This window comes from Ovis canadensis, chromosome 26 (genome assembly GCF_042477335.2).
Source record: "Ovis canadensis isolate MfBH-ARS-UI-01 breed Bighorn chromosome 26, ARS-UI_OviCan_v2, whole genome shotgun sequence".
In the NCBI taxonomy this organism is placed as follows: Eukaryota; Metazoa; Chordata; class Mammalia; order Artiodactyla; family Bovidae; genus Ovis; species Ovis canadensis.
The window spans coordinates 53864347-53876652 of NC_091270.1; the positions used below are offsets into that span (position 1 = coordinate 53864347).

Consider the following 12306-nt stretch of genomic DNA (forward strand, 5'->3'; position numbering starts at 1 on the left):
GAAGATGGTGATAATTCGGTAATTGCACTTCACCTCAGATGTATCAAAACTTTTGTGGTTTGCTTGTTTTCGCTTTTTTTTTCTTATACTCTTTTCCTGCCTAGAGCTAAGCCCCTTTCTTTAGTCAATATTACAAAAACCAGAGAAGAGCTTTCAGTGTTTGGAATGACTATTAAAATTTGCCATTGCCTTAACGAAGCTGTTGGCAAGCCTAAAATCAATCCCTAGTGCTGATCGCAATTTCTAAGCTCAAACAGGAAAAACTTCCAAGTGGAGCTTTGTTTGTCTGACACCTGCCTTTTTGAAACTGACTTTAAATAACTGGAAAAAATATATAACTACAATACTAAACTATGGTATCATGCATGTTGTTGCTTAGGAAAAGCAAGAAGTTTGCAAAGTGGGTCTCCTTAAGGAAATATATTAAGTAAATAATAACTTGGGCGGTGCTCAGTTGCTAGGGGCTACCCCAGTGTCTGAGAGCGCTGTGTTTAGTAAGTCGCATTCCTTTTTCATCCACAGCATCAATGCATATGGGCACAGGGAGGAAGGAGACAGAATCAGTGAGTTTCACAGAGTGACAGCGGGTGAGACCTGACCTTGGCCGCTGTGTTCATTCAACTCAGCTAGAACAGTCAAGAACTTGTCCTGAGTTTCCCTAAGGATTCCTCCAGAAAAACGTACTTTTAGAAAAGGCTTTACAAGTTTACAAGGCTTTACTTTCTCTATTTAGAAAACCCTCATTTCCTCTTTAGAAGCGGAAACGTCTGTCTGTCCGCTGAAGACAAGGAACCTGTCTGTCTGCCGAAGCCCACAGGTCCAGGATGAAGGCCAGGAAGTGGAGGGGCAGCGGGGCTGAGGCTGGACACTGGTCCAGATGTCCAGGGGCCACGGCACGGAGCTGGAGATGGGCAGGGGGGCTGTCAAAGGTCCCCAACACAAAGCCGCTCATCGCAGGCTGATGCAGACAGTCCCACCGGCTCCCTCCCCGGCCGCTCGTTCCAGCCCATCCACACATTTCTCTGTCTTTCCTCCACCGCGTCCGAGGGCTCTCGCCTCTGTGCCTGCCTACATGTGGTTCCCTCTGCCTGGAACAGGCTTCCCCAGCCAGCCCATGGCCCCAGCCTCGGTCTCCAGGCCTCTGCTCCAATACCCACTTTGCAGAGCAGCCTTCTCTGGCCTGTCCTCAGCTCCCTTATCCTGCGTTATTTTCCTCCAGAGCTCCTAGGACCTGACTTCACACGTCAGCTTTATCATCTGTCTCCTCGTCAGAAACAGCTGCTTTCTGAGGGCAGGACGCGAGCTGTTTTGTTCAGCAGAGGCCGGCGTTTGGGAGGACCTCAACACAGGGGTCTGAACGAACAGGGCAGACCTTCTGACCTTTCTGCCCCGCCTGCCCGCGTGTAAAATGGCATCACAGGGCAGTGTCCCTGGAAAGTGCCTTTAGTGACTGTGGCTGCTGTTTCTGGAAAGAGGCATCTATTACAATAGCTGCACAGCAGGCCTGCAGCTCCAAGGCTGCCCGTGACTCCAGTCTACGACGTGTGTGCTCGTGGGCCACGCTCGGCCCCGCAGAGGAGAACGGGCCTGGGTCACACTGTCCATGGGAACCGGGCCGGGCCGCCCTCACCGCAGCCCCCATCCCCGCCACCCCACTGCGGCCAGATCCTTCTTTTCACAGCCTCATCTCTTATTCCACTTTTTCCGATCTTCCGTGGGTCAAGCCCTACAAGGTTCCCAGTCTCTGCCTCAGTCATCCTGAGAGCATCTCTGGGACCAAGACGGCAGGGCAAGGGGGCCAGGAGACCTCCGTCCACACAGGCCCAGACAGCCGAGCACCTGGAGGCCCCGTGAGCACTGTGGACAGTGACACAGAGGTCACTCGGCGCAAAGGGACAGACTTGAGACGGGGTGGACGCTGGGGAACCTGATCTGAATCCACATTCGGCCAAGTTTCATGCTTCCTTTATCTCTGAAATCAGTCTCCCCAGTGCTGGCCACCACCCACTCTGACTGTATCAGGTCTTCAGGGAGGGGTCCAGCTGATACATCCTGGCACCTGCTCTTTCCGGGATGCTCAAGACTCTCCCACTCTGGATCAGCAGGCAAAGATGAACAGCTGTGTTCACGAGCTTCTCAAGACTTAATTTCATTTCTGCACGAGGCTAATAAACCAATTTGTGAAACATCAGCAGAACTGGCTCTGCACTTCGCCCCTGAGATGGAAGGGGAGTCTTTTACCTGGTGAAATCCGAATTCCTTTATACGACTGACAGAATCTGCCAACATTTGGTGAATATTTCTTGAGGAGCTGGAGGACAGCTAAAAATCAAACGAAACACATTTTTATGCCATTTAGAGCTGCAATGCCATTTCAAAAGATCGTCTGCTAATGCTTCCCTTGTGGCAATGTTCCCAAACACTGCGCCCACCCCCACCGCTGGACCCACGCATTTCCCAGCAACAGGTGAGCTCCTGACTCCATGAAACTCCATAGGAAACCCCGGCGTCTGCATTCAGTAGGGTCAGTGGTAAGTTACTGCTCAGAAGCTGAGGGCTAGTGGTTTGCTCGTGTCTTGCTCCCGGCTGGCCCCAGGACCCCTGGGATTACTGTAATAAGACATCAACACTACTCCTTAATCTCAGCTCTTTCTCTCAGTCCCTGATCAGCCTCCCCCGGTGTTTTAGGTCAGACCTTAGTCGTGACCACAGCACTGCATTCGCCTCTCTCCCCATCCAGGGCTGGGGACACACCTGGAGCTCTTGGTGCCCGAGCCCTGCCCCCTCTCCCTGGCGCCCACCGCTGCCTAGGGTCCCCCGTGCCACCACGCCCCAGCTCAGAATCTGGGCTTCTGCCACCGTACGCAGGTTTCCCAGGAGCCGGCTCCTGCCCATGAGGTTCCCAGTTCCACGGTGGGGATCCCCGGGGCCACCCCTGTGGGCCCCACGCCTCCCCCGCAGGCTCTGTGGCTGAGTTGGCATAGCACTCCAGGCGCCTCCTAAGACCAGGTCAGTCACACCAGCCCCGTCGTCTGCTCCCTGGCCCGAGCGCGGAGTCCGGGCCGTGGCCAGCCTGCGGCCACGTAACCTGTGTGGCTGAGACAGTCACCCTCAACCCACGGGACCGCCACTTCTGAGCCTTATACCTGAGGACTCCTTCCTGGGTCCTGGCATAGGTCAGAAATTGCCTGCAAACATTTCAGCCGGAGGTCAGCATTGGTGCTAAGACTCAGCGCAGAGCACGGGGGGACTTAGGGTCACTTCCATGTCATAAAACAAACCTGCAGGGCCACCTCAATCCTGCCCCTTCCCCACCACAGCTGGCACCTGGCTGCCTGTGACACTGCACTTCCTAGCTGCCCGAGCCATTCGGAACCCGTGTGAATAATTACCTCCAAAGTAACGCGGGTGATGGCTGGCATCGGCCACCTCTATGTGCGTGCGTGTGTGCTAAGTCGCTTTAGTCGTGTCCGACTCTTTGCGACCCCATGGACTGTAGCCCACCAGGCTCCTCTGTCCATGGGATTTTCCAGGCAAGAACACTGGGGTGGGCTGCCATTTCCTACTCTGGGGATCTTCCCGACCCAGGGATCGAACCCGCGTCTCTTACATCTGCTGCACTGGCAGTGGGTTCTTTACCACTGTCGCCACCTGGGAAGCCCCTTATGCCTGCTACTTGGCAAATGAATGAATCCTATAGGTTTCACAATTGCTACCTGCCACATTCTTTTTTTTCTCTTATTTTGATATTATGTTAACAAAAGGATGCAGCTCCCGCACCTAGAGCGCAACAGGACAATAACCAGTTCCTCTCCTGATGAGCAGATGAGAAGGCGCCCAGAGGGCTTTGGGGAAGTCGGTCCGTTCAGAAGCCTGAGATGGCTTTAAAGGGCTCAGGCTTGTGGTCTTTGAACGCATTTCCGCTAAAGGGAGTGTGAACCTTAAAAACAGGTTCATTCTCCCTTCCCTCAGTGATATGAGATCTGTGGGGCATCATTTTGCAAAAAAGGATCAATTTCCTCTATGCTGAAAAAGAGGCGGCAGCTAACCGCGCTCCCTTGATACATTCACAGCTGCCGTGGACAGTCCCGCAGCCCCGACCCTCCACTCGTGGCTTTCAGAGGGACTCGGGCCTTTGCCGCGTGCAGAGCTTTGGACCAGGGTTTCATCGGCAGCACCTCCACCATGATTAGCTCCTCAACAAGCCTGCAGTTGTTTCCTAAATAAGCATCAGGCTAATTCCCAGGTGGCTGAGCTGGTAAAGAATCTGCCTGCAGTGCAGGAGACCCCAGTTTGATCCCTGGGTCAGGAAGATCCCCTGGAGGAGGACACAGCTACCCACTCCAGTATCCTTGCCTGGAGAATCCCATGGACAGAGGAACCTGGCGGGCTACAGTCCACGGGGTCACAAAGAGTCGGACACGACTGAGCGCCTTTCACTCCACTCCACGCGCCTGACACTGCTCTTTACGGGGCGTGCTCTACACTGTCGAGCATTTCCCCCCAGCACCTGCCAATGACTGTCGTCTGCTTGGACACAGCGCCTTCGACGCCCTGCAGGAGTTATTCTCTGTCCCTTAGAAGTGTTCCTTCAACCACGCTGACTGCCTCACGTACACGCACAACAGTCTGTTCTCACCACTTGCTTCTGAAAAAATCTCCATCTGAATTTCGTCTGCAATCATCGTGTTCCCCTTCTCACTAGCAACATGCTCATGGCTTCTGCACTTGTCAGATATTACAGCGTTATCAGTATTCTTAAAATAAGTCAAATCTAAGCATAGAGGCAGGAACCGGTTTCCACGACTTGGTGCTGGACGTCTGGTGACCGTCAGCGCCACCTACTGGTGCCGCTCAGAACTGACAGTTCTTTCCTTGTCTTGAAGGGTTAGGTTTTTGCTCCGAAGTTGGTTCTTGAGTAGACAAGATTTAGCATAAATAATTGATTAATTTAACAACCACCCCAGCGATCGGTACTTCTGTTTAAATCCTTCCATGTGTCTAGAACATACTGTCAACTCTAAAACTGTTCACAAGTGCTAAGAACCACGTTTTTAAAAATTCTCATTGTAAAGGTGAGCCAAGATTCGCTCTTATTCCAAAGCGTTAAAATAACGTAAAGAAGCTACTCCAGTCCTGTGCAGAGCACGTTTATTCAGATACACGTCCACGCTTCCAGATTCACGAAACACATCACGTGTAACGGAATAGACTGGAGGGAGTGTGAGGCAGGAGATCTCCTTTACCGAAAAACAGCCAGATTCAGGGCTCAAAAGCGGCGCCAGTAGCAGAGGCAGGCAAGCTGAGGATGGCACACTGAGCACCCCCAACCAGAGGATGAAGAGGCGCCCTGGAGAGGAACGAAGCTTCTCCGAAGGTTCCATGTGATGCTGTGTTCCAGGGAACAGACTGTTGTTATTCCAATTTGAGGGGCTTCCCAGGGGGTGCTAGTGATAAAGAACCTGCCTACCAACACAGTTGATGTAAGAGACCTGGGTTTGACTCCTGGGTTGGGAAGATCCCCTGGAGGAGGGCATGGCAACCCACTCCAGTATTCTTGCCTGGAGAATCCCATGGACAGCGGAGCCTGGAAGGCTGCAGTCCCTGGGGTCACAGAGAGTCAGATACAACTGAAGCAACTTAACACGCATGCACACACACATTCCAATTTGTAACACAAGAAAGGCTGGGAAACCACCTACTTCCCAACATAGATTTTGCTTACAAAGAACTTTCAAATCGATGCATCCTTTGGCCTTCCTAACACATTAAGGGTGTCAAAGCAAGGGTCATCCCTTTACCACAAAGGTAAGGCCACCTGAACACAGATAGGAAAGCAGGGACTGCCACCCACGTCCTCTCAGCCTGCTTCTTCCGTGGGGCATCCCAGAGAACACCCGTCTGCTCTCACACACAGAAGCCTGGACTGTCCCCTCCCATCCTCATCATCGCAGAGACTTCCGCAGCTGCTGAATCTCTACCGGCAGAATGAAAGCAATTGCGTCTGCTTCTTATTTGCTTTATTTAAAACCAAAAACTGTCACGCAGTATTTATGCAAAAGTTCCAGAAAATAAGGAGAAAGCTTGAAAGCCAATGACCTCAGGAGACAGCTGACTTTCTGCAGACACCAAGTCAGAATGGTCCCCTCCAATCAGTGCGGACCAAGACCTGGGAGCAGAGCCCCTCCACAGTGACCAACGGGCTTTATAAATACATATAAATTACGTTAAAATCGGAAGTATTGCCACTCAAATCCACATAAGCAATGCGGTAACAAAAGACTCTGCCAGCAACATCACTATTACACGGTCACAAACTGTATCTCCTCCAGAGACTGTATGTCACACAAAGATTATTCTAATTATATTCCCTTTTTAAACTGGTTTGAAAAGTGGTTCCTTCCGGCTTCTAACCAAATATTTACTCTGTTTGAAAGTAGGATTATGCAATCAAACAAATGTCAAGAGACTTTTGTTTCCAATAAACCGAAAAGCTCTAAAAGACAGAACATTTCCAGCACTGGCTTTTTTATGGTGAAGAAGGAAATGATGAATCCAGGAGTTAAAATCAAAGAGTTTACGTTCGAAAACAAACCGCTGGGTTGACTATTTGCTCCTCCTGTCCGTACACCTCTTAAATCCACGGTGTTCCTTCATAGACTAATGGTCGGCATAATAACCTCTGTGAGGGCAAAGGCCACGTCGCCTTAATTGACTCACTGACTTCTGGAGCCTCAGCAAAGAGAAGAGTGGCTGGGCACTTAGTAGGGCCTCAATAAATACCTGGTGAATGAGTGAACACACTATAAACTCACCAGCACTTGCTCAATCATGAGAAGACACTCCATCTAGTTTCTTTTTAACTTTACTTGCTTGGGGCTGTGCTGTGTCTCTATTCCCGAGGGCCGGCTTTCTCTCGTTGCAGTGAGCAGGGGCCACTCTCGAGCTGTGGTGTGTGGCCTTGTCATTGCAGTGACTTCTCTCGGGCTTCCCTCATAACTCAGTTGGTAAAGAATCTGCCTGAAATGCAGGAGACTAGGGTTCGATCCCTGGGTCAGGAAGATCCCCTGGAGAAGGACATGGCAACCCACTCCAGTTCTCTTGCCTGGAGAATCCCATGGACAGACAGCACGTGGAATCTTCCCAGACCAGGGATCGAACCCCTGGTCCCCTGCATTGGCAGGCAGATTCTTAACCACTGGACCACCAGCGAAGTCCCAGGCTAGTTTTAATACTAATAAGAGAGCCTGAATTCAAATCCTCCCCCCAAAAATCGATGGCTTGTCTCCCCACTTTGCTAACCAGGTCATTGGAATAATCAGATTCCTATTTTATGCCCAGCCATTTTAAGTAAGAAGAGAATTTCCCAGTGATGACTCTAACAGGAAGCTTTTGAGCACACTGGGGTTTAACTTCTTTTTTTTTCTTTCTAAAACAGAGAGGCATAATAATAAAACTGCGCTTCGACAAAGTGACAAAGAATAATAATACAACGCCAACTAGACTAACAAGAGGAAAAAGGGACAATCAATTTTACTGCTGAAAATACGGTGTGGTCCCCGTGGAGAGATTTCACTGAGACATGAATTAGGACAACGGAGACCCTAGAGATCTTTTCCCCATTCCTCTAACCTTGTTTCTAGCAAAATCTATACATGGAGACTCCTGGAGAGCCTGATCTGAAAATACAGTGTTTTGGTGTGTAATTTTATGGCACCTAACTTTAAATAATGCATTGTCTTGGCACGCTGAGTCGCTTCAGTCATGTCCAACTCTGTGTGACTCTATGGACTGTGGCCGGCCAGGCTCCTCTGTCCGTGGGGATCCTCCAGGCAAGAATACTGGAGTGGGTTGTCAGGCCTTCCTCCAGAGGATCTTCCCGACCTGGGGACTGAACCCGAGTCTCTTACGTCTCCTGCATTGGCAGGCGGATTCTCTACCACGAGCACCACTTGGGAAGCCCGTCGTCTCTAGTGTCTGAGTTTATTTTGAGCAGAGCTCAGCACGGAACAGCCATGCCGCATGAAGGGCTGCCCACCAGCATCACATCTCACCCGCGACGCCTCCAAGCAACGTGCAGACAGCAGGACCGGAAAGTAACATCCTCGGAAACACAATTATCAGAGCTAGTCCGGGTTGTTAGGGCAACGTGCTTCAGATATGAAAGCGTCTCAGAGGCCCCTCTTACATTTAAATATATTACCATGAATATTTATGTATTTACCATATATAATGGCAACCCACTCCAGTACGCTTGCCTGGAAAATCCCATGGACGGGGGAGCCTGGTGGGCTGCCGTCTTTGGGGTCGCACAGAGTCTGACATGACTGAAGCAACATAGCAGCAGCATATATAACAGAAACATAACATACATAAGGAAAGCAATAAAGGATCGCTAAGAGAGTAGTCAGAGCCTTCAAACGTGGTTCATTTGGGAAGTCTTGACATAAAATAAAATAGGAACCCGCCAATAAACAATAATGGAAACTTGGGGCTTTCCTGGTGGCTCAGTGGTAAAGAATCTGCCTGCCAAAGCAGAAGACTCGGGTTTGATCCCTGATCCAGGAAGATCCCACATGCCCCGGAGCAACTAAGTCCATGAGCCATAATTATTGGGCTTGTGCTTAGAGCCTGGGAGCCACAACTCCTGAGCCGAAGCAGAGAAAAGCTCGAGCAGCGATCAAGACCCAGCACAGCCAAAAATAAACAAGTAAAATGATTTTTAAAAAATAATAATAGACAGTAGCAGTTCTGTCGTATATCATACTTTATGAAACACCTCTCTATGTCATTTCATCTGATTCTCACATCCAACCCAGTGACTTGTAGCTACTTTACCTCCATTTTTCAGAACCGGAAATTGAGCCCCAGAGAAGTCCTCTGACTCAGGGTCTGTATCTTTCTCCCCAACATACGCTCTCCCAGTGAGGCAGATAAATGAATCGATGCTGGCATCACCGGCACAGCCCAGCATGAAGTTGTGTCAACAGTTTTATAACGCACAACTCTCAACACCCGAACTGTTCTCTTTTCTAATTCACTTTATGTCAAGTTCTTTGTATAACATACTTCTTTTAAAACTCCAACAGCTTAAATGGCTTTTGGAGCTTCTCTGGTGGCTCAGATGGCAAAGAATTTGCCTGCAGAGCAAGAGATCTGGGTTCGATCTCTGGGTCAGGAAGATCCCCTGGAGAAGGGAATTGCCATTCCCCACCCACTCCAATATTCTTGCCTGGGAAATCCCAAGGACAAGGAGCTTGGCAGGCTACAGTCCATGGGTCGCAAAGAGTTGGACTTGACTTGGTAACTAACATTTTCACTTTTTACTTTCAAAGGCTTAGGATTCTGTGAGTCTAGTTTATACAAAATTTTATTCTACAAACTACCATGAAATTCTATTACAGTTACACAAAGTCAGCTTGGGAAACTGTAACTCTGATTATGGCTTTACTCTTGAATTAATAAAATGGTCCCAGTTAATTCCTCAACTGTTTTTACTTGGAATATTCAATACTTTCTCACAAAAAATAATACTGAAATGCTTCCTTCGTGTAGACTAGGAGGGAACAGACATCAAGGGACATGGTTAGTGGTTTGGAATTTTATCTCCCTTTTTTGTTCACATCCAACTCAACCCTCAAAATTCCAAGTGCATTTCAGGAGCACATTTCCCCTCCTGTTTGCAGTGGTTTCCTCATTATTAGTCCCTCTGGGGGACTGGAAACACATCTGTCTGCAGACAAGAGCCAGCTGCCCCGTGAGGACTCCACCAAGCCCTGGCACAGGGCATCTACCCCTCGGTGGGGGCGGGCTCTCCACCTGGATACTATCTGCCAAGGTTAAGCCACCGAGGGAGCTATGCTAACACTACTTTTCACTCTTCTTTTACAATTTTATTTGTTTTTGGCTGTGCTGGGTCTTCGTGGCTGCACCAGCTTTTCTCTAGTTGCGGCGGGTGGGGGCTACTCTCCAGGGGCAGTGTGTGGGCCTCTCACTGTGGTGGCTTCTCATTTCAGAGTCCAGGCTCTAGGGCGCGCGGGCTTCAGCAGCTGTGGCCCCCGGGCGCTAGGGCACCGGCTCAGTAGGTGTGGTGCGTGGGCTCAGTTGCTCCTCCGCATGTGCTATCTTCCCAGATCAGGGACTGAACCCATGTCTCCTGCTTGGCATGGGGACTCTTTCCCACTGGGCTGGGGAAGCCCTACTTTTCACTCTCAATAGAAAGCCTGTGCCACAGAGAACCCCAAACTTTGGTTGCCAGACAGCAGTGCCTCGAGATGGATAAAAGTCCAAAAGTAAAAACCAAGCGTTTTCTTTTCCATCCCGTCCAAGTGGTCTGATTGCAACATCTTGTTTCTGAGTCTCTCCTCTACGAAGACAAGCAACCGAAACCCAGCTTCAGAGAATTACTGGTGACCGAGTAGACAGCAAGCTTAACAACGTTGCTCTGGGAGGGACGAGGGAGGTAAGGAAGAAGGGAAACCTGAGAGGAAGCCTTTCTCCACGTCTGCATGTCACCTTACAGGTACTGCTTCACTGCTCTCTACGGAAGGGAGCATCACCTACAAGTCAGAGTAACATCTCAAAACACAACTGGACGCCACACCTTTCAAGGCCGACTTTACAATCAAAGCGCACGTTTTAGCATCATGTTTTTTTCATCAGTTGCTTTAGTGAAATGACAGGTGCAAAAGCAGGTACCAGAGCTTTGAGCAGTGTGGGAGGTGTGTGCGTGTGCGTGTGCGTGTGTGTGTGTGTGCGTGTGTGTGTTTGTGTGCGCACGCACGCGTTCGCACTAGGAGTGGAAAGGCAAGCGGTCTCATCTCCAGCTCCATGTGGTTAAAGACAATACAACATTTGATAGGGAAGAGTCCTGCTCAAGGATTTTTAATATGCTAGCTTCAAGGTCGTTTTCTCTTTTTTTGGAATGCTTTGATTTCCAGATGTTTGTGTTTTAATTTTTAAAAAATCTCCTGTTTTGCAATACTGTCCACTTTGAAGGCCATTTCTGTAAAAACAAGTAATTCTCTGGAAATAAAATCTAAAAGTGAGCAGATAGTTTTATTCAAGGTCCTCTTTGGGGCAAGGACAGTCAGTCTACTAATGGAGAGTCAGTGCCCAGCCTACAAATCACCCGACACAGACACACACAAGGGCTTATCTTTGAATTAGCACCCCAGCCACCCTTCTCCCGACCACATTCAGACAGTCCTGCTCCCTCCCATATTCTTCTGCAGGAAGGGGTTACACACTGACTGCTTCGGGGGAATGGGAGGCTGTCAACACGGGGGGTCCCTAAGGGTCTCTCTGCTCAGCAGAAGGGTGCTCCTGGTTCTTCCTAAACTCCCCCGGGGAGGGTGCCTGTTCACACGGTGCTTCTCCTGCCATTTCTCGGGCTCCGATTAAGTCCCCATCAGACTTGTCTCTGCCTGAGAACAGCCTCTGCTTCCCAACCTGCCTGTCTCAGAACCTGGGTGGGTGACAACTCAGTTCTGCTATTTATCATCACCTTCCGCTCAGAGGCAGACTCTGAGCAACGCTGGAGCGTTTGCTGTCCTCCACAGAGAACCACAACACTCTCACTAAACGTTAAGCAGACCATCAGTTCTGAGTCTCCCAAGTGCTGTCACCACTGCCAAGAGCAAGGGCAGGGCAGGTATTCTGCAGAAGGTAACAGCTTTCGGAATACACGCCACACGGTCAGCCCTGATCTAAGCATCTTTTCTGCCTCCTCCTCAACTGCGCAACCACACAGCCTCTAGCTACCTCCACCCTCTCCTCTGAAAAATGACAAGGACCACAGCCGTGCTCGTCGTGAAAGCAGCACCTTACAGCTGAAGGGCTTCAGGGGACAATTCTTGCTGCTTCCATGAGATAAGACTAGGAAAGCATCTGCATACATGTTTTCCAGCTTCCTTTGTAAAGGAACAATATTGCTAATTTAATCCCTATTTTACAGTGGGAACTGATTCCGCTAGAGTGACAGAGCTCTTCAAAGGGGGGAGCCCCCTTTCCCAGACCAGCAGTCTATTGTGTCAGCTCTACAGTTTCAAGAAATCCGGTACTTAATCAGCCAGTCTTACTTTTGGCCATCCATTTATTAAAATGAAAATTTTAAGTTTACATAAATATATTCTTAAAAAACATTTTTAAAAAGATTATCTTGAGTGATAGAGATACTGGACCCCAAGTTTTCTAAATCCTGAAGCAGGGGTTAAACAACTCTTCTCAAATCCCCAGATATGCTCCTTGCTTCCCCGGTGGCTCCGTTGGTAAAGGATCTGCTTGCACTGTAGGAGACCCAGGTTC

The 12306-nt window shown here is 49.6% G+C and overlaps 1 protein-coding gene across 10 annotated transcripts in view; it reads right to left on the reverse strand.

Annotated features, from left to right (window-relative positions):
* Window positions 1-12306, reverse strand: part of SH2D4A (SH2 domain containing 4A) — a 63753-nt gene that overhangs the window by 26293 nt on the left and 25154 nt on the right. For 3 of the 10 annotated variants that reach the window (XM_069572769.1, XM_069572771.1, XM_069572770.1), the window contains one exon: window positions 2242-2322. The exons of the other annotated variants lie outside the window; for them this stretch is intronic. In XM_069572769.1, coding sequence (XP_069428870.1) covers window positions 2242-2322 — 81 coding nt within the window. The remainder of the gene's footprint in view (window positions 1-2241; window positions 2323-12306) is intronic. 10 annotated transcript variants of the gene reach the window in all.